At 37.6% G+C, this 26134-nt stretch overlaps 2 protein-coding genes across 4 annotated transcripts; one reads left to right on the top strand and one right to left on the bottom strand.

Annotated features, from left to right (window-relative positions):
* LOC145490040 (zinc finger CCCH-type with G patch domain-containing protein-like) lies at nucleotides 1–13220 on the top strand. Of its 3 annotated transcripts, none has more exons than XR_014049660.1 (17): nucleotides 1–170; nucleotides 488–590; nucleotides 749–852; nucleotides 2383–2463; nucleotides 2774–2857; nucleotides 3170–3264; nucleotides 4066–4128; nucleotides 4600–4668; nucleotides 5338–5429; nucleotides 6137–6306; nucleotides 7364–7407; nucleotides 7728–7792; nucleotides 7981–8099; nucleotides 8518–8572; nucleotides 9011–9126; nucleotides 9519–9685; nucleotides 10315–10393. XR_014049660.1 is itself a non-coding variant. In XM_081469140.1 (17 exons), exons 1-17 carry the CDS (start codon nucleotides 123–125, stop codon nucleotides 10686–10688), a joined length of 1530 nt encoding a protein of 509 aa, XP_081325266.1. In that variant the 5' UTR covers nucleotides 4–122; the 3' UTR covers nucleotides 10689–13220. The 3 variants fall into 3 exon arrangements, 2 of the variants coding, with proteins under 2 accessions (XP_081325275.1, XP_081325266.1); XM_081469140.1 differs by lacking the exon at nucleotides 9519–9685 and adding an exon at nucleotides 10550–13220 and having other exon boundaries at nucleotides 4–170; nucleotides 10315–10397; XM_081469149.1 differs by having other exon boundaries at nucleotides 9519–10382.
* Nucleotides 13221–13308: 88 nt separating this feature from the next.
* LOC145490055 (heterogeneous nuclear ribonucleoprotein 87F-like) lies at nucleotides 13309–18863 on the bottom strand. Its single transcript, XM_081469166.1, has 2 exons — nucleotides 18776–18863; nucleotides 13309–14947 (listed from the first exon to the last, which is right to left on the bottom strand). The coding sequence occupies exon 2, from the start codon at nucleotides 14933–14935 to the stop codon at nucleotides 13961–13963; it is 975 nt and encodes a 324-aa protein (XP_081325292.1). The 5' UTR covers nucleotides 14936–14947; nucleotides 18776–18863; the 3' UTR covers nucleotides 13309–13960.
* Nucleotides 18864–26134: the final 7271 nt, after the last annotated feature.

A 26134-nucleotide genomic window follows, 5' to 3' on the forward strand; every position in this document is an offset into this window, starting at 1 on the left:
AGACTCCCAGATTATAGTAGCTGGAACGCCTGCTACAAACTGCACGATGAAGAAACTACATTTGCTGGGTGTTTATCTGTGAGGCCACAATTTTCAGATAGTTCTCTCACTCGACATTTCTGATGGACGAAGAACTTCTTCTGCAAAACCTGGAACAATATAAAGAGCAAGTGAGTTAGACATTTACCCATCTGCACGCTTTCAACTTCTATGCCGGGTCTATTAGATGGAGCGTTTTTTTTGAGAATATATTTCATCGTCCATATCTTGTCTTGTCTTGATCACTTAGATCAAGGATTGTTTTTGGTATTTGGAAACGTATGTCTTGTTTCTCTGTCTACGCAGTGATAAATTGCTTAAAATTCAATGATGCCAATGTTATTTAAATAATAATTATTGCCAAAATCAAGCTGTCAAGCCAAGTTGTATGGTAAGATATTTTATTGGAGCACTCGATGGTATTTATGTGGTATTATTTGATATTCAGTTTCTTCAGATCCAAACTGTTCTACAAACTACAGGAGAAGAAGGCCAAGATGAACTTGTCAAACTGAGGGACGATCTTGTGGAACTCATTCATGTGTCAGAAGGTGCTTAATTAACTTTCCCTGATATGCAAAAAAATGATTTGAGTACTAACAATTTATAAATTATGACATGCACTAGCAGAATGATATTCTGATCATTTTACATGCATGAACTTTGAACTGAAATGACATGTTGGAGTATGTTTTGGTTTTCTTCCTAGAAAGTCTGCTATCTCTGAAGAAAAGCAGATTGCTGGAGTTGCTTGACAACCAAGAGGAAGGACCCAGTGCAGATTCTACAGGAAACTCAGGAGGAAAAGATACAGTAAGTTAATTGGGTTTGTTTCGATCAGATCAGTTATTATAATCTCCCAAAACTATAATTTCCCTTGCCTTCAGTTTTGTAATACTACACATTCTAAATTGCATTCTAAATTGATGACTACTAATGCGTCAGTCAATTCCAGCTGTGCCCATGCCCCCCCCCCCTCCCCAGGCTAACCCCCGGACATAAGCATTTTTTTAAAAATGGGCAAATAGACCAATTTTGATATATTAAAATTCAGCCTAAAACAATAGACCTCTGAGAACGAGGCTCTGGGGAATAACTACAGAATTTGTCTTGAAGATCGCATCGTTTGAATTTGCAAACCTAGAGTATTTTTAAGTGCACTCCAGGTTGACTTTCATGAATTTAAAAAATGCTAGGCTAATTTTGAATGCGAAATGCAAAATAGTTGTGTTCACCTTGACTGTGTCCAATCTCTCAACTTGTGATAAACAAAATATAGTTCAAGTTGTTGCTTTTATTTATACGCTTACAAGTAATGAAGAAATATCTAAAATTGAGAACACATACCTTTAAAAGCATCCACAAGTTTGTCTAGTCCCTGACTGACTAGCCAATCTTCATCAAATACCTTGTCTCTGCCGATGAATTCCTCCATGGCACTTTTGAAAACACGTGTGTCAGATGTCTGGGGGTTGCCCCAGGGTATGCAAATGGCCAGCCCCTGGGCCGCGATAAAATTGCAAATGTCCCACTACCGGGACTGACACCGTGAGCAAATGCCCCGCGGTTGCTAGGTTGAAGGGGGAGAGGGGGGGGGGGGGGGGTAGGGAATGGGCACTGCTGGAATTGACTGATACATAAATGTTTTCTTTCAACTGTGATTGTTTGTCACTTAATTTATAGTATTAGTTAGAAATTGTGCAAAACCTTTCCCTTTTTGGGATGTTGGGGATGGAGAAGGTTCTTATAGTTTGGCCTTGTACAGCGTCTCCCTGCTATTTTTACCTCTCTGGGCAGCATCACAGATCACATAGCATGGCCTTGCATAGCATCTCCCTGCTATTTTTACCTCTCTGGGCAGCATCACAGATCACACTGCATGACCTAGCATAGCATCTCCCTGCTATTTTTACCTCTCTGGGCAGCATCGCAGGTCACATTGCATGTGTAACAGGTTGTTATGTTCTGGTCCTTTAAATGCAATGCATGTTTACCAGGTGCATATCCAAAGCGCCCTTTCCTGGGAGTCTGAGTCATTATGAAAACCTAAAAAAATACCCCATATGGAAACTTGTATGGATCTGCTACTAGATTGGAAAAAATAGAGAATGATACCCTCTGACAATGATACTGTGTTTGAGTAAAATTTTAACTTTAAAAATGAGGAAGATTTAAATAGAAATTTTTTTTCATATCAAGTGCAATACTTTCCTAGTTCTCAGATATTAATGTCTTAACTACTTCACTGCAGGATTAGATATTATTATGCTTTGCTAGTATAGGATAAATGTAAGGCTTCAAAACAAATTCATAATTTAATTAACCTATGTGCTGGTTGATTAGGAAAGTCTGGGTGGTGAAGATTCTCTTGAGGTAGAAGATGATGATATTACTGGGATGAAATGTCGCATTTCATACACACAGGTGAGTTAATAGTCTAGATGCTACTAACAGGTGCTGAATGATTTAAATAGTTAATAAAAAAAGGGCTTGGTCCTGATTGCAGTGAAATACTAGTACCCCTGGCTATTCAGTGGAAACTACATTTTATGTGGTACAAAACAACTGACAGAAGTACCTAGTACTCAGAGACAAAAGTGGTTCTCTTTTACTCTTTGAGAAATGGAGAAGTGACTAGTCAAAAGTTACAAGTATGCAAGGACTTGACATGCCTGTAATATCTAAGACACTATATGGTAAGAATGTTGATAAACAGAAAATGTTTTCCCTAAAGGAATGGGGAGTAACAGAACACCACAATGTCATGGTGTTTGATGCAGAAACAGTTGAGTTACCTGGTGGCAAGGAAGAAACAAAGGTATTTTGTACCTACTTTTAATTAGATACATGTATATTTTAAAAGGAGCAGAAGAGTTGATCAAGGCTATACAATGCCCAAAATTTGGTCTTGATTGTTCAAAACAATATTATTATTAGCTTTGATTTTTTAATGAAAATTGTGATTAAAATATACAAAGGATAAAGGTAACTAAAAGAAACTCTCCCATTCTTTATTAGTGACCAAGAAATTAGATTAAATCAGACAAAAAAATCATATTTTGCCTTGTTATATGTTCAACAGGCTTTTGCTTTTAAATGTATTAATTCTACCTGACAATCCCTTCAACAGGTTAGGGTGTTATTTATGAATCCTACTCACAAATCCATGGTACCCTGCCCTTATTTTTTGAATGGCAAATGCAGATTTGATGATGATGCTTGCAGGTTTGTTCATTCCACATTTTCTTTTAATCAAAGAGAAAATACTTGTGATCTGTCCTTGTATGAAAAGTACATGAAGGCCAGATTAGAATGGTTTTTTTTGGCAGGTAACATGGGCTGGTAGGCTTAACACGATACCTGGTTAAAATATTTTGTTACAATAACTGTCTAATTTCTCACGCGCTGATTGGCTCATTTTATCATCAATTGGAGTACAGACGGATAAAATTGAAATTTATGCAAGCTTTCAAGTTCAACTTTCAGCTGTCAAACTGTCAACTTTTTAACCAATAAGATTTTACGGACTTTTTTAAGAAGCCAATTAAAGAGTTAGAAAAGCTATTGACCATGTTTGCGTCATTTTGAATAAAATTCACTGATCTTTGTTTACGGCAAGTTTATGGCGTCTTTTCCCCTCATTTATTCCCTGCATTTGACCATTTTGGGGTCTTCTTATTGTAAAAAACAAATTGTTTACTGCAGAACCACTTGCCATGCGGCTAATTGTTCCACAGCCACTTTGACAATGTTATGATGCAATTTAACATCAATAAGAGGACAGACGCATAAAAAACTGACGTCAATTTGTTAAGTGGATTAGAAGGTTTTTAAATTCTGAATGAGGATCATTGAAGATTATTTATTTACTTGATAAATTCAGTCCTGAGCAAGGATACAGTGTACATTAAATCAACTTAAAGATACTGCCATTGTGCTTCATAGTGATTGTAAACACTTTTCCCCCTAAGATTTATCTGAGTTATTAGCTAGAAAGGAATTTCATTTGTCTTGATGCATTTACAGGTATTCTCATGGTTATTTATTAAGTGTGGAAGATTTGATGTCATTCAAAGAGCCAGACTTCAGGTAACCATTGTTGTGTAGATAAGTTTCAATAATATTGTATTGATTTATAACTTGTAAAATATTAAGGTATCAATAAATAAATCAATTAACTTACAAGTTACAGTACAGACCTTTAAGGCTATACTGTAAATGGACTAGTGAAATGTTGACTACTGGTACATACCATGATGTGTGCTATGTTTAAGTGTTGAGTAAGTTTGGTAAATGGCACACTCTATGCCAGGAAGAAGGAGAAAATGGCAGAAAGTTCCCGCTAAATTAAGTTAATATCAAATGAATGGAAATTACAGAAAAAAGCTGACAGGTAGCTCGTAATTTAACAAAAGTAGCATTTAATTTACCATGATTTTTAAAAGCAATTAGTGATCGATTATTTAATTAATACCTCTCTTTCACATTTCTACCAAGCATACAGTTAGTATGTAACTATATTTTTTCCCTGGCCTGACATTTTACTTTGTTGTCTTGAAGCCAGGTGCAGTGTGGTCAGTCATGCTTGGCAAGATATGACGATGGAGTCTGGTACAAGGCTACTATTCAGTGAGTATTTATATGAAGTCAAACGTGAGGTCCATCTTTAAAATATGGAATGAACAAAAATTTTTTTTCACAGCATGTTTTAAAGATGGTTTTAAAGATGGACTTAAATGATATCACTAAACATACCTACTGTGTTAAATGATATTTGGTCAAACTGAGTTGAGGAGTTGAAACGTTATATAAAGATCAAGCTTAAATTATACTCGTGTAGATTTACCAAATTCATTGGTGTCTTCTCTTGATCTAACAATGTGTCAACTTACATCTGGCTAAGAACAAATGAAAGTCCCAGATATGATTGTATAGCTTGATAACCACATGGTGAAGTCTGCACATGAGCTAAGTGGCCCATCAGGCCAGAGCTTATCCCAGTTTCTGTAGCATGAAGTGACTAGGAGTATTTCTACTCCCTCCCTGGATGGGATGCTAGTCCATCACAGTGTTACCCCCAGTGTTAAGTTTGCCGGTATCATTTATACACCTGGATGGAGAGGGACACTGTGAGAGTAAAGTGTCTTGCCCAAGAACACAACACAATGTCCCCGGCCAGGGCTCAAACCCGGACTGCTTGATCGGGAGATGAGTGCACTAACCATGAGGCCATCATGCCTTCTGTTGATAAACACATGATGACCATACATTAATTTATGTATTTTAATTGTTTTCTAGGTCTATAGACCATGATGTGCACACTTTTGTTGTTCATTACGATACATACAACTCTGATGCCACGCTTCATGTAGATGGGATCCTTCCGTTAGGTGAGCTTGAAAAGGATGTCAAACAAAGTCAACTAAATTTTTCACAATACTCAGCAACATACAGTCAGGAGGCCAAAACCAAGACATTGTAACATAGTCTCATAAAATTCTGTCTAACTTTGAAATCAATTCTGATATGTAGTTTTGTGGTACACAGCATATTTGGGAAATACGTGATCTTGCCTTTTTTAATGTCTGCTTTTGGAGACAAGATCTAAAAAAAATCAATGCATCTAAACATGGGGTGTACTTCAAAAATATGCCACATCCAGTAGACAGTTTTGATTTTCTAACCTGGTTCTTTCATCACTAATGTTAATAAATATATATGTTGTAATTTATTATATATTGGAAGCAGGGCTGTCGTAAAGTTTTGATTCACCTGTAACCTTGGTCTTTACCTGTTACAGACTTGTTACTTTTGGTGGCTTTTATCATCAACAGGTCTCCTGTAGCATCAAGGGCCCACCAAGCATACCCAACTGTAATAGGTGTTAGAGGTTATGGCCCTTTCTGACAGCCAGCTATGATATTGGAAGAAGGACATTTAATCGAGTCATGAAATAAATTAAAGTACATAAGTTTTGGATTTAGAAATAAGAAAAATCTTTAAGAGCTAGTGTACTATAAAATATTATTAATAACAACTGGCTGCTCTGAATTTTGAATGTGTCTTTTTTTCTAAGCGAAAACAAATTCCTTTGCAGATCAAAGAGACTCAGAGAATGTGTCAGACAATGATCTTTCAAGTTCCAGTGATAGTGAAGAAAGTAGGCTTACTGAAGACATTGATGAAGAGGACGTAGCAGTAGTGAGGTTGTCATGGAAACCATCAGGGGGTCCTGTGTGCCTCGGAGAATGGGAACAACACACAAAAGTAAGACAGCAATTTTATAGACCCCAACTCCCTCCAAGTGAGGAACTAGGTTATTTGTGTGTGATAACTCTGGAAGATAGATTGATAGTTACCTATATTTAGTCAGGGTTTTTCATTCAGCATATACAAAGTATAAAACTGATATCACTAGAGGTTCTTACTTAACAAATAAAGAAGCCTGAGCCATATATTACACTGTGATAAAACACAATGGGCATTTGAGAACACAAGGGAAATGTAGACAACACGAGCTGCAGGCAAGTGTTTTGTTAGCGTTAACTGGAAGCCAGTTAATGCTAACCCAGGATTAAAGTTAACAGAAGTATAAATAGTTCTTATATGCAAATGTTTTTCACTGCTTTTGTTTTGTGTATTGTGAGATTATTCAAATTCAAACTCAAAACAGAAGGCCAAACAGTATACAGAAAACCTCCCCAAAAAGTTACAAAATTCAAATCAAAGTTCTCAGGAGCTCTGCTTTTATAATTAGGCTTGGCTAACTTAGATATTATTATTTTTGGAAATAGGGTGTTGTGCTGGACCCCTGGAAAGTAAGCAAAGGATCCAAAGCAGACTGAATAGAGTGGAAAATTAAAACGTTTATTAATAAAATACTTTCCTGTGTGTCCTGGTTAACGGAATGTACATAGCGCAAGGTCCCTGACATGCCAAAAACACACACCTCATCAATATTGTTAGTGGTGACATTCTATGTCACCAATGTATTCTACTGTGTGTCACATCTCTGAGGTTTCTCCAAGTTGTTTTGAAAAATGTTTGAAGTTGATACATCTTAAGTCTAAGCATTCTAAAGTTGACCCAAAGACTTCTAAAGAAGGCTTTCAAACATTCCAAATTGACCTGAAGTCTTTCGAAGATTGACTTCTGAACAAGTTGAGCTGATGTCTTTTGACAAATTCCAAAGCTGACCCAAAGGCTTGCAAACATTTCCAAAGATAACTGATTCAGACGTATTTGAAGATAAACCAAGGATTTCTAGACTTTTCATTATTTGTACCAGTCCATATTATTTTTGTTTTTTGTTGTTTCTGTTCAGGGGATTGGGTCAAAGCTTATGGCCAAGATGGGCTATATATTTGGGTAGGTATATACATTCAGATACAATAAGATTGTGTTGAGCTTGAAGATATCCATACCATTCCAGGTTTTTTTTTTCTTTTTCTTTTTTGCTGGATCCACTATCAGTCTAGAAATTCTAGTTTTAGGGCATGGCAAGAAAAGGACAGAATGATAGTGTTTCAAACCAAAAAAGGGCTCTTTTTACAAACATTTAAGTCTAGTGCTTATTACCAGAGTTTTGTGGCACCTTAGGCATAGCAAGTTTTCAGTGTTGTGTATGTAACCTTGTGATAATTATCTGAGAGAAACTCAGTGTAGACTCACTGATATTGTTTTGATAGTAAAGGCCTGGGAAAGGATGGAAGTGGCATAGTGGAACCAGTAGAAGCAGTTGTTTTACCTCAAGGTAAAAATATTAAACATACAAAATTTTTGTATTTGATCTTGAATATTCATGGCCCAAAAGATCACATCAGTCAGTACATTCATTTATCAAAATAGACAAGTTAGAATGTCTGACTCGTCCACAAATTCAGCTCTATCTACAATCATCAGCACTTTTATCTTTTGTCTTTTCTATGATGATTTTTACAGGAAAATCCCTTGATAAGATTGCAGAACTTAGAGAAAACAATAAACTACCTAAGCCAGGAAGAAAGAAAAGACAGAGACAAAGATCATCTAAAGTGAAAAATATTAAATTGCCAACAGAAGTATGTATAAAGCACACAATCATAGTTTCTTATGAACAACACAATGTGCATGTATTGTAGGTCTGATGGTCTCAGATTGGTGCTCAAGTTAATTTCAAATTGTTTCCTACAACAGCAGTGAATATTATTTACTTTTCTATTGACTTTGATGGTATTATGACTCAGGACTGTTCCTTGCTGACTGTCACTCAATAGAACCCTTGAGCTCACAGTCTAAAAAAATGTTAATCTACTTTGGAATTGGTGCAAACATTGCAGGTGGCAAGAGGAAAATATCAACTCACTTAGTAATAAAACATATATTGGACTTTTTCTTGACAGATGAATTATAGTAATCTTACCAGTAAATAATTATAGTTATGTAATAAAACAATGTTTTAAATGCCTAGGTGCTGAATTGTTGTTGCAAATATTTCAGGGCTCACGTGGCGACATTTTTGATTTTATTAACACAAAACTTGGGGGCAAGAGAGGTGAGATCTAAAGTACCATAATTTATCTACTCTTGACGTGATAACTTTAGCTGGTTTAGCCACATTTAGTTTAAAACTAAGTAAAATGTTTGTCTCATCTTTGAGTAACGTTTGGTGTTATCGAATACATAACGTTAATATTTACATTTTTAGCTTAGCACGTAAGTGAAAATATCATAGGACTGATTTTCAGGTCTTGCTTGATTCTCATGATTAAACGATGTATCCAAAAGAAAGCATTTATTTATTTAAAGGCACTGGTCTGGAATGTGCAGTTCCATTTATGGAAGGTACCTGGAAATTTCCATGGGGTGGGCTTAAAGGAAAGGATGAAGATAAACTGGGATTTCCAGAGGAGTGGAGGGGGGGTGTCAGTAATGGTTTTCACCTTCAATGAGGAGTATGAAAGCAACACATGCAGTTCTTTTCTCTTTCCAGGAAATATTCATGACATAAGAGTACCACTTCCTGGAACAAGTGCAACTGACTTTCAGGTTAAAGAAACTGGAAAGAAAAAGAAAGGAGATGATAAAAATATAAACTGGAATTTACAGGTACATAGCAGCTTTACATAAACATAGCAAGCATATTGTTGAGCCAATATCTACCCTATTCAGTCACAACGTTAGGGGGGGGGGGGCAAAAATTGTTATCTTAGACCTCTAGGAGAGGGTGAGTAGCTAATTCTGGGAACAGGGAGCTCACTCATAAAAGTCCTGGAGATTGAGGTATCAAAAATCCAGGGCCAGGTTGTTCAAAGCCTGATTGAACTAACCCAGGATTAGCAATAATTTTATTTGTGTTGCATCTTTTTGGTGAAATTTCTTGTTTACATTGTTTGTCCTTTAGTTTTGAGTTCGACGAATCTCAAACTACACAAAACATAAGCAGTGAAAAACATTTTTATACAAGAAAAATGATTATTTTGGTTAACTTTTAAACCTAGTGGGTTAGCGTTAACTGGCTTTCAGCCCAGACTGTAATGTTGATTAGTGATGTGACAGTGCCAGCCAACAGCCATGGTCCAGAGGTTGACCCTTAAAGGGGGAAAAAAATGAAGGGTCAGGAGTATCCTTGGAAAATTACCTTGAAGGATCTTTTGGGAACTTGCAGGTATTGCATTGTGCTGATCAGCACTACATTTTCTTCACAACTCTGAACTGACCTTAAAATGAATTTATTTAACAATATTAAAGGTTCGATGTTGAGTAGGCTTAAAGTGAGCTTTCAGCTTTGAATGAGCTATGTCATGGTTTGGGCATCTTAATTCTTGAAAAGTTTAGCCTAAATTTTTCAAGTTCACTATTTGTGATCCGTGTTAATCTTCACCATCCCCATCCTTGTTCTTTCATGGCTTATTTCTATGGTGTTTCTCTATCTTAGTTTACTACTACTCTAAGTTTTCTTCAATTTAAAGGTAATTTTGTGTGTCGACAAAATAATTCAAAATATCGTGACTGAGCTTCTTTAAAGTGCCTATGAAGTAAAAAATAATTGCTGCTTATTTGAAAGGCTTTTCAAAGTAAAGAAGAATGGCATTGTCCTTTTTTGGAATATCTTTTTTTGTTTTAGAGATATTTACATTTTTGTATTATGCAAATGAGGAAAGTGATGATGTCATAGGCGGTTCTACTAAAACAGTACAGTCAATCAAGAATATCTCTATGTATCGTTGCAACCTGGATAGAATATATCAAGGATGTATGCAGTTAACTGTGCTAGTAATGTTTTACCTTCCCCAGCTGTTCAAGACACAGGAGGAAATATCAGCTGTCAAGAAGCAGCTAAAGAAAGAGGAAATGGCTCTAGGCAGACATGAAGAAAAGTTAGTTATGACATTCCTAAAACTGACAGTACACGAGTCCTCATATTATGACGATTTTGTTTGTTAATATTCTGGTCTGGATAACCCTGTGTAGGTTTTAATGACATAATGACTTAGAATAAAATTGATTGCTTTTGTATTTTTCTCTCTAGGGATGCCAAAGCAGCCTCACATTTTAGACAGAAAGTCACAGCCATCAAGGCACATTTATCACAGTTACACGAAAGAGAGAAAGACATACAACAGAAGCTACATCATAAAAAGAATCACAGAAAACTCACTGTATTTTAGCTAGAAAGTGAAGTGTACAATAAAAAGCATGGTTTAAAATTTGTTTTGAAGTCATCTATTGGATTTGGTAAGGCCATCCCCATTAAAATGTTGTTTCCTACCACTAGACTGACCCAAAGAATTTTGCGGTTCATTGTCTGTTAGCTTGATTTGTTGGTGTATTCAACCCCTCAGGTACCTCTGACATTGAAATATCAGACATCACAACAATCAGTTTAGAACCTCTTGTAGTGTTAGCGAGTGATATCAGCTCATGGCAACTGGCCAGACACGGGAAGAACTTGTATGTTTTCATACTTTTTGTTAACTTATTCAGGCTTAATGTGCAAGACAACTTGACAGCGAACTCACTTGTGGGAAAAGTGGGTGAGGAACATACTGGCAAAGGCTTGGAGGGGATAAAAACCCATTGACCAGATGGGGAATGAGGGGCTTGGTGAACATGGCCTGGAGGGGGTGCCTCATGTCCATACTGCAAAGGTGGACATAGAGACTAGTATCCTGGGCCAAACCAGTCCAGCAAAATCGATATGGTCTCTCTCTGAAGGGGCTTCAGCACTGGGCCGAAGGGGGGCTGCAGCCAGCAATTCCCTGACCCTACTTCATTTATTATGTACAAACTAACATACAGTAAGGGACAACAAACATAAACTGGGAGGGAGAGATGAGTGCTGCTGTGATGAAACTTGCCACCTTCTGAGAATGTGAAAGTTGAGACTGCAGACTGCATTGATGACTGCAGCACAATGATGGCAGCCTGCCAAACAGGCTGACAGATTGGGGCACAGAGTGTCATTTATCAAAACAAAACACACAAAACAAAGAATGGGAGATGCAAAGAGAGCTGATTCACAGGTTTGTTGCCACCCAGCAAAATAGAAAGAAAATCCCCTGACTGTAAAGCAATTTTCACTGCACTTGTAGGATGATTCCTCTGGCAATGAGTGAAGATAAGAGGTTGGTTTATAGATAATTTATAAAACATAGACATGCAAGACGTGCAAGAGTTATTTTTTTCTTGTGAAGTCTTGGAAATAGGTGCATTCATGTCAAATTAACCAAATCATTATTAACAGTAAGTTACAGTAATGATTTGGTTAATTTGACAAGTTGTTTTGGTTGCGACGTACAGCAAGAGAGAAACTGGGAATTTATGATGTACACAAGATGTTGCATCGCTAATGGTAAGATAGCTAAATAGTAAGCCATGAAATGTTTGACTGAACAAACTACAGTAATCTGACACGTCTCCAGATTAATGCAGATACCATCTTATTTTTTTTCTTAGATTCGTTCTTTGATACAACCCACACTGTGATTTGTGTGACACCCGCACATGCATAACTCACTCACCGATCACATAGCCCTTCCAACCCCCAAGGAATTTTTGCTCAAAAATACTCAGAGACGTTTTCGCATTTTATACGAGTCGTAAATTTTCGCTTTTTACACAACACAAACACTACTTCACTGAAAATAGAAAGAGAAAAAAAACCTCTCTGACACATTGAAAGTTTGATTTAATTGAATTGCACTTTAACTTGGTGCCTTATGAAAAGCAAGTGTGTCAAATTAGCCTTTAACTAAAAAATAAAAATATCTCATTATATTTGCATGCAACAAAAACAAAACAATCATCACCTGCACTTACTATTGTAAACGTTAGAACTGTTTCAAATCTGAAGTCTCGTCTCCTCTAAAACATGTCCTAAGAACTAGAAGCGACGATTCCTGACCTCTAATTGAATTAACTCCTTGTGAAAAACAAAAGTATCAAGTTACCTTTGTAACTGAAAATAAAAATTTCTCGTTGCATTTGCATATTACTAACTCATGAACTGTTTCAAACCTCAAGGCTCATCTCATTTGTAACTAAAATCCTCAGCCTACCCACAGAAAATGTCAAAGTAAGCCCAATATATGAATACTTCCTTCTCTTTTATAGAAGAATAAATATGGCTGTTCTAAACTGTGTTGGGATCAAATCTTCTGACATGCCATCTACCTTTGCAAGAAATTTGATTGGCTGTTTATAGTAGATCCAATCTAATTGGTGTGACACACATACATCTCTCACTCACTCACTGATCCATTGACACATCCATGACATACCCGATGCGCCAACTAAGAGGTAATTTTTTTACAAAAAGATAACTCAACAAAAAAGCCCAGTCCACAAAAAATTCTAACAAATAAAGGAACCTGAAGATAAAATTCCCTGACCTACTTCAAAATTCCCTCACTTTTCCCAACTGTTTCAACCCTGTTCCTGTACCAGTATGCAAAACAACATCAGCAGGTTGAACAACCCTTCAGTATGAGGAAATGAGTAATAAACTTGTACAATGCAGGAATTAATGATGGAAAAGTGACCCAAGACTGAAAAACTATTTTTAAAAACCTCAAATAGCTGGTGCAAACCAGACATTTCAGGCTTAGCCCTTCTTCTGGATGTTTTAAGGGATGCAACCTATAGTCAGACTGTTACCCCACCACTCCCTTAAGAAAAACATTCAAATTTAGATGGTTGACAACGGCTACTGGAGAAAATGGTAAACAGACTTTCTATGATTTCAACAATCTATTAGACTGGCAATGAAAGAAAATTAAAATCATCAAATAAATGTTACTAGTGTTTATTTTATACAAAGGTTAAAAATGCAATAAATACAACTTCAAAGGAGACAACACATCTTCATGAATATCACAAAGAGTTACATGTATACATGATGGAAATGTTTGTCCCAACTTCATGCTGACAATGTTCAATTGCAGTGTGAAATTAAAATGTTCCCTAAGCAGACACAATCTCTTTCTCCAGATGAATATGCATAATGCACTTCACTACAAAGATTGTTAAAATCTTGATATGAAAGGTCTGTCAAACTTGTCTACTCTAAGAATTAGAAAACTTGCATATTAGACAACTGTAACAATTGATTTTCAATCAAACTGTATAACTCCTGAAAGAACATGCCCGAGAATAATGTTCTGCCATTATCTAACTACAGAATATTGATCAGTAACCCAAAAAACCTACAAAAAGTTCTAGTCATGTCCCTGATCTCGGCATAAAGTCATAGAATCAAGTTCGTTCAGATTGTAAAGTATCTTGCAATAAAAAAAAATAACACATGTACAAGTCCAATCTAATCCAGCACAGCAAGGTGATCATTGGATTTCAAGTCACTGTCCGGTCACTAAAACACACCTTCATTTAACTACAGGTCCAGTAACAAAATATGTCGCATGAATCAGTGTTCAAAAACTCTTCAGTAAGGATGATATCCACCACCACCGCCGCCGCCACCAGCTCCACGCCCACGTCCACGCCTGTTTGGTCCATAGCCAGAGGCCTCAGACCTGTAATTCCCCATATCATAGCCTCCACCATATCCACCACTGCCATAGCTACCACCACCATAACCACCACCACCACCATAGCTACTGCCACCATAACTGCCATAGCCATTGTAATCAAATCCACCACTACCACCATAACCATCGTACTCCCCGCCATAACCAGCATAACTGTAATCATAAGATTGAGAAAAACCACCATGGTTTGCACCATAACTGCCCCCTCGCATACCTCTTCCTCTGTATTCACCACCGCCGCCACCTCTGGCACCTCTGGAACCTCCGCCACCTCTGGTACCTCCTCCACGAGCACCTCCACGACCACCAGCACCAGGCGCACCTAACTCCTCTGCTTTCTTCAGTTCAACACGCTTCGCTTTGATTGTGGCATTCCTGATGATAAATAGCTTGTCCACAACGTCTTCACTTTGGAATATTACAAATGCATAACCCTTGAATTTGTTGGTGTTTCTATCCCGCATAAGTTTAATTTGTTCTGGCTGATGGGAAGTGAAGATAGAGAGGACATTGGTGATGTCTTGTTCAGTGGCCTCCTCAGTCAGCCCTCCAATGAAAAGCTTCTTAGTAATGGCCTGGGCTAGGGGATTTGGATCATCTTTAGGGATTGCTCTCCTCATGAACACCGTCTGGCCATCAATGCTTTGCGGTTTGTCATCTAAGATGGTATCAATAGCTGCTTGGTCAGACAAAGTCAAAAAGGCAAAGCCCCTTGAATTACCTTGATTGTCTTTTACAATTTTACATTCAGTAACCTCTCCATATTTTCCAAAGTGCTCCACCAAACGATCATTTGTTGTTTCAGGCTTCAGTTTAGAAATGTACAACTTCTTGAGATCGGGATTATCTTGCCAGTTTTCAGCAGCCATTTTCGGTCAACCCTACAAAAGCAAGCAAGAAAGGTCAATTGGTACAGACACAGCACATATCATGTCATCAAAATAAAATGTTAGAGAAAAATGACAAAAATGCTATGATAAGCAATATTGCCTGAAAATTTTAAACAAGACAAATGTCAACTACTTATTTTCTAAAGTCTCCTCAAAAGAAAGAAAATAAACCAGTGTCAAAAGAAATCTAAGGCAATGCACCATGCAAGCCAAAGCAAAATCTTAATATTACTATCCATGCCCTGTGAAATAAAACTTTGGACTACAAAATTGGCAATAGACTTTTCTCAGTTTAGAGTAAACATATCTTAGTTTTAACTAGTGTCAAACAACATTGTTCATCCCAACTGGAACAAAATTTATTAGTCTTTATTCTTATGTTCAGGACCCCTTCACAGTTGAAAATGCATAACTAAAAGCTGGGATATCAAATGGTAAATCCTTCTGGCATTAGAACCACTGTTGACTGTAACTGCAGATTAATTTCAGGAAAACAACAAATCAAAACAATTTGTATCACTAGCAGGGATGGTCCCATATTTGCTCCCTTAGTGGGAAAGTCACTATCAATGTCATACATTCACTTAGTAATGACTGGCTGTCTTCCCTGTCCTGGTGTATATTCACCATGTATTTCAACTCTTTACAAATGTGACTCACATCCTTACACTTTGTTTGACAAATGAAGTTATCACCCACTTTGCAGTTGGTTTGAACCATAAGATTCCATGGCAATAAAAATAGTTGGAAATGTTTTGCTTTACTCCTTTGAAGCCCATGAAGAAAATGTCTGTTGTCAAACTTTTCAGGAAAATGGTAACCCAAAATAGAATGTACAAAAAGATAAACTAAAAAGAAAAGATAAAAAACTCTACCAAAAGGAAACTCAAAAGAAATACACACAAGAACTTTGACAAAACTTTATTGAAACAGTTGAATTCCACCCCTGTTAACCTGGCCATCTTTAAACAAGGGAAACAATTGAATCGGTTTGGAAGAAGTCCAACACACAAAAAAAACATTTTAAAGTTGAATCTCCTTTGGAAAAGTGTTATTCTACCAAATTAGTAAAGTCTTACTAACTAGACCGTAGTTTTCTGAGCTGCCATTTGTCAAACTCCAAATCACAAAAACTAGCTCACTTTGCAAGAAAATAATAAAATACTCTACCTTTTTTAATAGGCAAAAGGAAACTCAGAAACAGTTTTATTGCAAAAAAACCCTTCAAATCGATTCTCAACATCAACAAAGCTGGGTGTGATAGCTTTTAAAATGTGACAATGCTACCAGCGCTCGAAATTAACTTTTTCGTTTGAGAGCCAGCTGGCGACTAATAGAAAAATTTTGGTCACCAACTTATTTTATATATAACTTACACAAGAACGCAATTCTATATGTTACTTTGCATGCAAGAAAAGTCACAATTGAAGAGCGAAAACAATTGGAAACAACATGAGTTACACTTAGTTTTAAAGCTACTGTTGTTCTCAGGTGATATGTCTCTGGTCCGAAGGTGATGGTTGTCTCCATGGTCATTTTAAATGAAGCGAACCATAAAACGTTTAAAGTCCGTGGTCTTCATTGTGAGACAAACATGGGTCCTTGCGTATTTTCCCTTTGCTACTTCTTTGAAATGCTGTTCTTTACTTTTGACTTGCTTTCCTCGAAGGATTCAAAGTTTGGATTAACCTTTTGGCTGAATCTTCATTGCCGGCACATAAAAACTAGCGTAATTCCTTCAACTGATTGGTATCTGCCGCCATTTTTGCGGCAAATGAAAAGCACATGGTGTTGAAGTGCGCCTGCTATCCCAGTTTCAGAAGAAGCCGCTGAAACAATATGGCGCGCCGTGAACGCCGTATCGACTTGTTGAAATAAATTCAATTTTTTCGATTATCTTGTATCCGATTGATTTCCCAATATAACAATTTTAAAACAAAAGTTGTGTCGTGGTTTTCTTCAGTTATCAAACAAAACGCGAGTTGCTAGCTGGCAACCAGTTCCAAAAATTTAGTCGCCAGTGCTCAATTTTGCCAGTGAGTCGCAATTTCGAGCCCTGGCTACTGGGTGCCCGACAGGCATTTTGGACGACCCCAATGTATAATGTTTTGAACTCACCGATTAAATAAAACTGTTCGCAACGTAAGAGGTAGTTGAAAAGCTAACATTACAGGCATTGCTTTTTTCTCCAGAGATTTGATTGAAGTGATTCATCAACATTTAAACTAGCTTTACAAGCAAACTTTGAAAAGGCAAGTTCACAAAATAGTCATACATAGCCATTACAAAGAGAGAATCAAAACTGATTTTATCAAGATTGATCTACAGACAAATTACCCTGTGATGAAAGTTTTGAATTATTCTAATTTCTTCTCACATTGTTGACACAAGTAACTACACAGCTTGTAGCATTAAAAATCCACAAGTGTTGGTTTCAGGAATGTTCACTTTGTTCATTCTCAATACCATGCAAGGTGTGAAACATGTCACCAAACTAAGCACACACTTGTGAAGCAAACTAACATCTACTTTTCTTTTGATAACTGAATAACTTGGCATCACTTAACTCCAGGACTAACAGTAAAGACAAGTATCAACAGTTATCATTGGAAATAAGTATGGAAAAAATGTAAAATAAAGAATTTCACCAAAGCATGCATCTGGTGAAGAAAAGAAATACTTTGACAAACAAAATGTTGATCAAAGAAGGCGAAGAAAGCCGTGACATGGAAAACTGCACTCTTGGAAGGAAAGATTCTCTGCGTCTTTGACTGAAACCGATGGAAAACAAACCAAGTGGGAACTGGAGAAGGAAAACGAAATCTCAAAGGAAATCTTCGCGAACTTCTGTAGATCGACCGTTCTTGGTCTTGAAACTTGAAAGACTAGGAAAAGTTTAGAATGTGTTACACGAGACTTCGTGTTTTATCGAACGGCCTTTTGTGATTTACTGCGTCTACTCATCTGTCAGAAACCGTCAGGATGGAAACCTTTCTTGAAAATGGAGTACCTCGGAATTGGGTGGAAATTCGAAGTTAAGCATCCCCCGATAAACCTTCATAGATCAGAAACCTCGTGAGAAAATTCTTCTTGCCCTATCCAACTTCAATTAAGCCCACACCAAACATACATGTTTTTCGAGGACTCCAGCGCTTTACAGCCTTGTCGAGCTGTCATTTATATTAGTAGTTACCCAGCCTCTGGTCCGGCCTCGACCACTGAAGCTTCCAAGCGTCATCCAATTCCCTTGTCATCAGGAGACGCTGTATAGCCGCCATTCGACGTCATGACAGTTGTTCCCCTCCGAGTCTTCTCGACGACGGCAGAAGTCGCAATAATCGAGTTTTCTGCCAACACAACTGTCAGTTCAGTACGGGAATTTTCCTTAATTATAAATACTGGTAACGTTACGAAAACTTCATATGCTGCAAGAAAATCTTCAGAAGCACGCGGTTTTCAGTTGCACCGCATGAATAAAGAGCTCATTGTGAAAGCTTCGTTTCCGCGACACGTGGTCGCCAGAAGTTTACTCAAAAACTTTGTTAGCGATCTCAAACTTACCCAGATTCACTACCTTTCTTTCATAGAGTAAGAAAGATAACCTAAAGTAAGACTTCACGTCCCAATTCTGGGTAAGTGAACGATAAAAAACGACATATTTGTCGCCTAATCTCGAGCTTACGTTCAATGCCAATGGATGAAATATTCACGACAGCAAAATCTTCAACATTTACCGAGGAAAGTTCAAAAGTCTATCTTAACAAAGGCACAAGAACTCAAGAGGAAACATCTAGAAAGTATGGCTTATATGAAACTTACCTTATGAAGGAAAAAAAAGAAACTTTGAAGGCACTCGCAAGGTAAACCGCTCTGAACGCAAAGCGAACCACACGCAGAGAGACCGTGTTAGGTCACGTGGTTTACATTCACTTGAGCCCGCAGTACATAAGAAGAGGCAAAGGTACTGGGTGGGGCGCGTAGGGCGGGGTGGGGGCGTGGGGCCTCATACGGGGGCAAGGCGGGTATATGGGACGGATTATCGATCCCTGAAAATTTGAAAAATGCTGTACTATTTGGAACACTGCAACTGTCCGAAAGTTTAACACGGAAAGTTTGACCGACCGAGAATCCTTGACCAAGATAGACTACGAGTATAGTAGTCAATCTTTCGTCTTTGACCAAGAGCAAATTTCTTTCTTTCCTGCAATCCGTATATTATTAAAATTTACCGAAAGTCCCGCAACAATGTAACGGAAATTACTTGACATTCCGGCCTATTTTTCTTGAAGAATGTTCAGTTTATGGGTGGCATTAAAGAATTCATAAGTTTTTGGCTAATTTGTGTATTTCTGGAAACCTACCCATATTTCCAAACCACTTGGTCCCAATTTAACTTGCAGATTATTTGGTCGAATGGTATAAAACTTGTGTCTCTCATTGTCAGAACAGTCAATCAGAAAATGGTAAAATTTTGTCATAGGAAATATGGTTGAAAGGAAAGGGTGGGGATAATAACGCCATACAACTCTGGGCCTCACCATTATTCCATGTTATCTAACAAACAATTGTGGCATAAAATGGCAAGAATCTCTACAGTTGCTACAGACATCGGTGTCAAAAAATCCCTCAGATAAAAAAAAAAATCTGACTAAACTGGAAAAGTCTGATATCATTTGTGGTGGCCTCTTCCACTCCCCACCCAACAACCATATTTTCTAGCCATTTATTGAGTTATTTTTTTGTAAAAAAAAATACCTCTTAGTCGGCGCGTCGGGTATGTTATGGACGGGTCAATGGGTGAGTGAGTGAGTGAGTGAGTGAGTGAGTGAGTGAGTGAGTGAGTGAGTGAGTGAGTGAGAGATGTATGTATGTCACACCAATCAGATTGGATCTACTATGAACAGCCAATCAAATTTCTTGTTGTAAAGGTAAATGGTTCGTGAGAAACACAAGGTATGTATAAACACAAGGACTTTGGTAATTGAAAAATAAAGAGTGACGTGTATGTTGCCGGTTTGTGATTTTTAGTCCGGTTTGGAGGGGAGTGTGACAGTTACATACGTACATTGGGTTGTTTTAGAGTGCATAATTTTCAGTGTAATGGTGGCTAGTTATGAACGAGATGAGTCTTAAATTTTGAAGCAGTTCATGAGTAGTAGACAAATGGCACGAGTTATTTCTATTTTTAATTACAAAGGGTAACTTGATACTTCTGTTTTCACGAAGCGTCGGTTCTAGTTCTTAGGACATGTTTTAGAGGAGACGAGACTATTTAGATTTGAAGCAGTTCTAACGTTTACAATAGTAAGTGCAGGTAACGATTGTTTTGTTCTTATTGCATGCAAATATAACGAGATATTTTTATTTTTTAGTTACAATGGGTAATTTGGCAGTAGTGAATTCAATTAGAGCTGACGAATCGTCGCAACTTGTTCCCACGAGATGTTTGCTATTTTTAGTTACAAATGGTAACTCAACACTTTTGTTTTTCATATGTATGGGAGTAAATTCAATTAGAGCTTACAAGTTATCGGCTATTGTTCGGCAGTCCCCGCCTCCCCCGGGGGAAGGGCTACGTGATTGGTGAGTGAGGGAGTTATGCATGTGCGCGTGTCAGACCAATCACAGTGTGGGTTGTATCAAAGAACGAATCAAATTGACTGTTAGAAAATAAGATGGTATCTACATTAATCTGGAGACGTGTCAGATTACTGTAGTTTGTTCAGTCAAACATTTTATGGCTTACTATTTAGTTATCTTACCATTACCGATGTAACATCGTATGTACATCATAAACTCCCAGTTTCTTTCTTGCTGTACATCGCAACCAAAAAAACTTGTCAAATCAACCAAATCAGTACTGTAAACAGTTCCATGAATGCTCCTATCTCCGAGACTTATAGTTCACAAAAATATAACTCTTGCACGCCTTGCACGCCTATGTTTGTCACAGGTCTACAGCAAAATTTCAGTTTTGCCGTTTACTAAAGAAACTGTTTATAATTTAAAAATTTCCAGACTTTCCCTCAAAACATCAATTTTCCCTGGCTCAAAATAAAATGCTTTGACTTTCCCTGACCTTGAGCGCTCTTCCACAACTTCGTTCCCAGAGTCCTGACGTTTTTTTTCCCTTGACCATTTCCTTGCATATGGCAACCATGAATAAGGATTGTGAGGCACCCCTTCAACATTTGAAAATGAAAATGATTTATCCAATGGTGAATAGACAGGATGAACCTTTCGCATGACAGATCTTTTAGGAGAACACTGGCACTAGGTCCTAGGGCCAGATCGTACAGGGAGAATGACCTGACCCTACCAACAGATCAAGTCAAGTGCAGCAAGATCTTTAAGACGGTGGCAGTCCATGTTTGGTCCCGAGTAAGCTAGTTTAATAAGAGATTTAATACACGATGTCTTGACTGGAAAGGATCTGTGGAGACTTAAACAAGTCCCTGATACTTTGAAACCATTCTTATAGGCTGATTTTAGTCACTCAAGCCCTCTCAACTGCCATTGTGTGTTGTATAGCAATTGTGCCTCAGAAAATCCCCCTTGAGGAAGTGGTAATAAAGTATGTATTGTCTGCCGTGTCCTACTCATATAAACAAATTTATCTCACACAGCACTCAAATAGACCAGACAAAGGATTCTTTGCACTAAATTTTAATTATCAATTTCAAACTTTATCTGATTAAATATGTTAATGAAAAATGAAGTGACAAACCAACGCTCCTAATGGACAGATATCTTCCATTTCTCCATGAATGATCTGCAAAGGAATCTTGAAATGCAGTTATCATGACAAACTGAAGTTCCAAGAATTCACAAGGGCTGTCAGACAAGTGGGTCATTTCCTTTATTGGGAAACCCATCTCATCATTTCCCCACTCCGTCTCATCATAACAGAGAAACAGGCCTCAAATGAACTAAGGTATTAGCAAGTTGATGCGACACTTAGCTATCAACTTGAAGTTCATAAAGGTAATTATTACAGGGCTGTCATCAAGGGCCGTAAGCTGTAACGCCTGTTACAGCTGAGTATGCCTGATTTTCCCTTGATGCTACGGGTGAAATTGCCTGTTGTTGATAGAATCCACCCAAAAAGTAACAAGTTTGCTACAAGGTGTGGAGAACAAGGCTACAACTGTGACTCAAAACTTAATGACTAAAGCCTCAGTATTAACACTCAAAATGTCAGCTTCTCCAACATTCCAAGGTTGTTAATCTGCTTGAAGACACTGTTAAATAGCAGAGATGTTCTGCACCACAGTTTAATAAATATGGCACAAGGTGCATACGTACTTACCAGTAGGTGGATCCTTAGAATGACTGCACTACAACAATCAGGGGGGGAATTTAATTCTCCCTTCTCAGTCCAGAACCTAACTTACAAGACCACAGCATGCAGCAGTGCCTACTCTAGCCTGTTCCAAGCTCTCCGTCAGTTCGGACAATCGAAAAAGCAACTGGGCGATGAGTGGGGTCTGGTTGAGCAAGACCCCACTTGTTTTCCACTTTTTCTCTACCAGACCACACTTGTCGCCCAGCCGCTTTTTGGATTGTCCCCACTGAACAAGAGCCTGGAACGGGCTATATCTACCCCTAAATCTGTAGAAATTGTATCTAATTTTACATTTTAATTTAAGTCAGCTTAAAGCAAAGTCCATGGTTTAAATTTTAAAAGTTTAAATTTTAAAAGTGATTTTCCATTTTTATAATACTTCCATTTTGTATTAGTACTTGGATTTGATTGATTGATTTTTAATTTTTTACTCTATTTTACCTTAGTTACTGAGGATCACTGAAAACCATGCAATGTGATGGGAGTTTCCTACATATAGATTTATTATCATCATCATCATCATCATTATTATTATCATGGTTAAATTTCTCTTCCCAGGTATTTAGGGTGCTTATGATGACTATATCCACAACCCTGGGATCACAGAAACAATGACTGAGGCAAGTGCCTGACCGTTTGCCACCCCATACTGGCTATGGCCCTGATCTTACCTTTACCTTTTAGCAATTACCTTAGCTTTTAAAATCTTAATCCTTAATAGCTCTAATTTGCTTTTAATTAGGATTTCAATTAATTATTAATTTGCTTTTTTTTGGTATACTTGAATTTTCAACTGTAAATGTTTTTATACTTAGCTATTGTGGCAATAAATTTTGACCTTCAGGTCAATTTGTCTGACAAAATTATTCCTGGTCATTGCAACTGATAATGTCAGAGTGCAGTGGTGTATAGTGTGCTGGAAGAAAACACGTACACAGTAGGTAGATGATAGATAAACCTGGGATCAATATCATTGGCCAAGGTTAATGGCTAATACCATCTGCAGTTATGTGGCAGGTATGCTGGCCGCATATGAGAACCAGGCTCACTTGTCTCCACCCTTATAGACAGTACTCTGCAGAAAATATATACAAGCAGGTAAAGTAAAAAAAAAAATGTTTTCTGCTAAAAAAGTAACAAAAGAATTAAACAGTCATACAGCTATACACAGAAGTCTGTATACAAGCCAACTGGCCCATTAGGCCACTGCTTATTCTGGTTTCAGAAGCATGAGGTGACAAGGAATATTTCTACCCTTCCCCCTTCCCCTGATGGGAAGCTAGTAATCACAGGGCTACCCACCAGCATTAAGTTTGCCAGTACACACTTGTATGCCTGGCATGAGCAGAGGGGCATGGTGAGAGTAAAGTATCTTGCCCAAGAACACAACACAATAACCCCTGGCCAGGGTTCAAACCTGGACTGTTCGATCCAGAGGAGAGTGCTCCAACCATGAGGCCACTGTACCTCCCGTACAGCCATACATACCCCTACAAAATCTTGGTTCAACTCCCATTTTGTAATGAACTCTTCAAAAAGGGAAGTTAATGCTTACACTCCAACACTTGCAAGCTGCAGAAGAGCATGTTTTGCAATTCACATCTATATTTTATAAACCTGACAGACTGAATTACCTAAGCTAGTAAATTACATTAAAAACAAAATAAATACTTATTTTCATTTGTAGCTCAAGTGAGGGTGTTTGTATACTGGCAGCTAGGTACATAGTTGGGATGGAGCATTTTCAATGTTTCTTGTTCGTGATAACTATACAGCACAATTGCCATTGCACCTCTAAACCAAATTTAGCATGCTCCAGTTGATATAAATAAACTATGAAGTTTGAAGTGATGTCTTCTCTTATACAATAATTTGACACCCATTTAATAGATGCCTGTTTCACCAGTTAACTCTGACACCAGAAGTCTCATATTGGCTTAGTGCCACTGTGGTATCATAAGTAGTGACAGCATGTTGCTCAGCAAAGGACTTAAGTGTTCATAAACCTTTTAAAGTGAAAGAAGGACTTTGATTCTATGTGATTGTCTGAACTTTAAATGAATTTATAGTGCACCCTAATTTGACAGATTGCCAAGACTGCTAAGACATCTTGCAAAAATAAACTGTGAGAGGGATTTCTTTTTTCTTTTTTTGCAATAGATTTCCTGCTATGGTGTTTGACGTTACATGTATCGGCAACTTTTTGATAACCAAATTTGACAGAGCAACAATACAGTAAAGTAAACCAACTATGATTTTGTGGATTAACCCCTTGTGACTGTCAAAATACCGTTGGTTTGTTTATGCAGCCAAATTTGATACCTGATAAATTCACTGGAAACAATATCAGTGGTTTTGGGTTTCTAGGCCACTGTTTTCTTACAACTAGATAAAATTGGAATGATACAATTTTTTTACCAGATAGTGCATTATTTCCTTTAGCTTTACACTGATATATAGTTTGTAGTGGTTTACTTTAAAACAGTATATTGACAATTGTTTGGCTAAGGACATCTGCAAAGGTGTATGGTAACATCAAGGGTGCAAAATTGGGTTGCCCACATCACAGGAACTTCCTAAAACGAAATATCTTGTTAAACCCAGAATTCTCAAGAGAAGTCCCAAAACTTTTGTGATTTTCTGGTTCCATACCATCATCTTCTCACAAATCCAATCCTTGAAAGATATAGCAACCTGTGACAGGCAAGTATCAGTTCTTTGTGATGTATTGTTTTGTTCCAGAAAATATCCATACCCCATTACAGAGAGAATTGGAAATTCCGGAGGGGTGGGGGATCAAAGACCCAGGAAATTCAAGAGGGTGGGAGGGGGTGGGGGTGGGGGTGGAATGGTTGATTTAGGTTCCAGATGCCCTTTGATTCAATACAGATTCAAGCATCAATCTACCCGTTCAAAACTCCTTCCTTACCTACTAAGTAGATCATCTTTTACATAAAAATTGAATTACGTTATATCTATACTTAAGTACATTTTCTTTCTTCCAAAAGCAATTTGGAAGCTAACACGTACAAAGAGCGTGCTTCATGGACACTGGACAATCACATGGACATGGCCGCCATTACTTGTTACCAGTCTACCTGAAGACACTTTTCAGACTGAAAAGCACTCTGATGACTAGCTTAGTTTGTCTTTGAAGCTGTCAATTGGCAGTCGATTTCTTTCGTGAAAATTACTTTCATTATGGTAGAAATGTTACAATTTCAGAAACTTGAGAATTTCTTATTCTAGTTTATCTCTGCCCACTTTTATATAACTTTGCTGTAAAAATTGAGCTGTAAAAATTGGCTTTCTTTGCGTGTGTTAGCGATCATGTGTTTTTGTTAAAGTATGGTGTCACTTTCATCAACGCAAGGTTAACTCGACTAATGTTTAAATAAATTGCTATATGTTTTCTTTGTGCATATAATGTATCTTGGTGCACAGAATAAACAGCAGTTACATGGAATGCAGACGGCCTAGTGTTTGGAGTATTCACTTAAACTCAAACACACTATCTTGCCAAAATGAATTTTTCTGGAGGGTATGAGGGTGTGCATAATACTCATGGAAATTTCAGCAAGTTGGGGGTGGGGGTTATTTTTGTGTTCAGAAATGGAAATTCCCAGGCGGTGGAGGGTCTTGGTCCCCCCATGGTGGGGGTATGGATATTTTCTGGAACGACACATTGTGATAAAAAAGTACCTTTACTCTAGGTTGCATTCAAATATTCAGACTGATCAATTGCATTTAACCCTACCAGTCACAAGATCAACAGGGAAAATCTCATTTTCAGGGGATATAATTTCTTCCCCTCCAGATGCATGAAATAGCTT

Source organism: Orbicella franksi, chromosome 1 (assembly GCF_964199315.1).
Source record: "Orbicella franksi chromosome 1, jaOrbFran1.1, whole genome shotgun sequence".
NCBI lineage: Eukaryota > Metazoa > Cnidaria > Anthozoa > Scleractinia > Merulinidae > Orbicella > Orbicella franksi.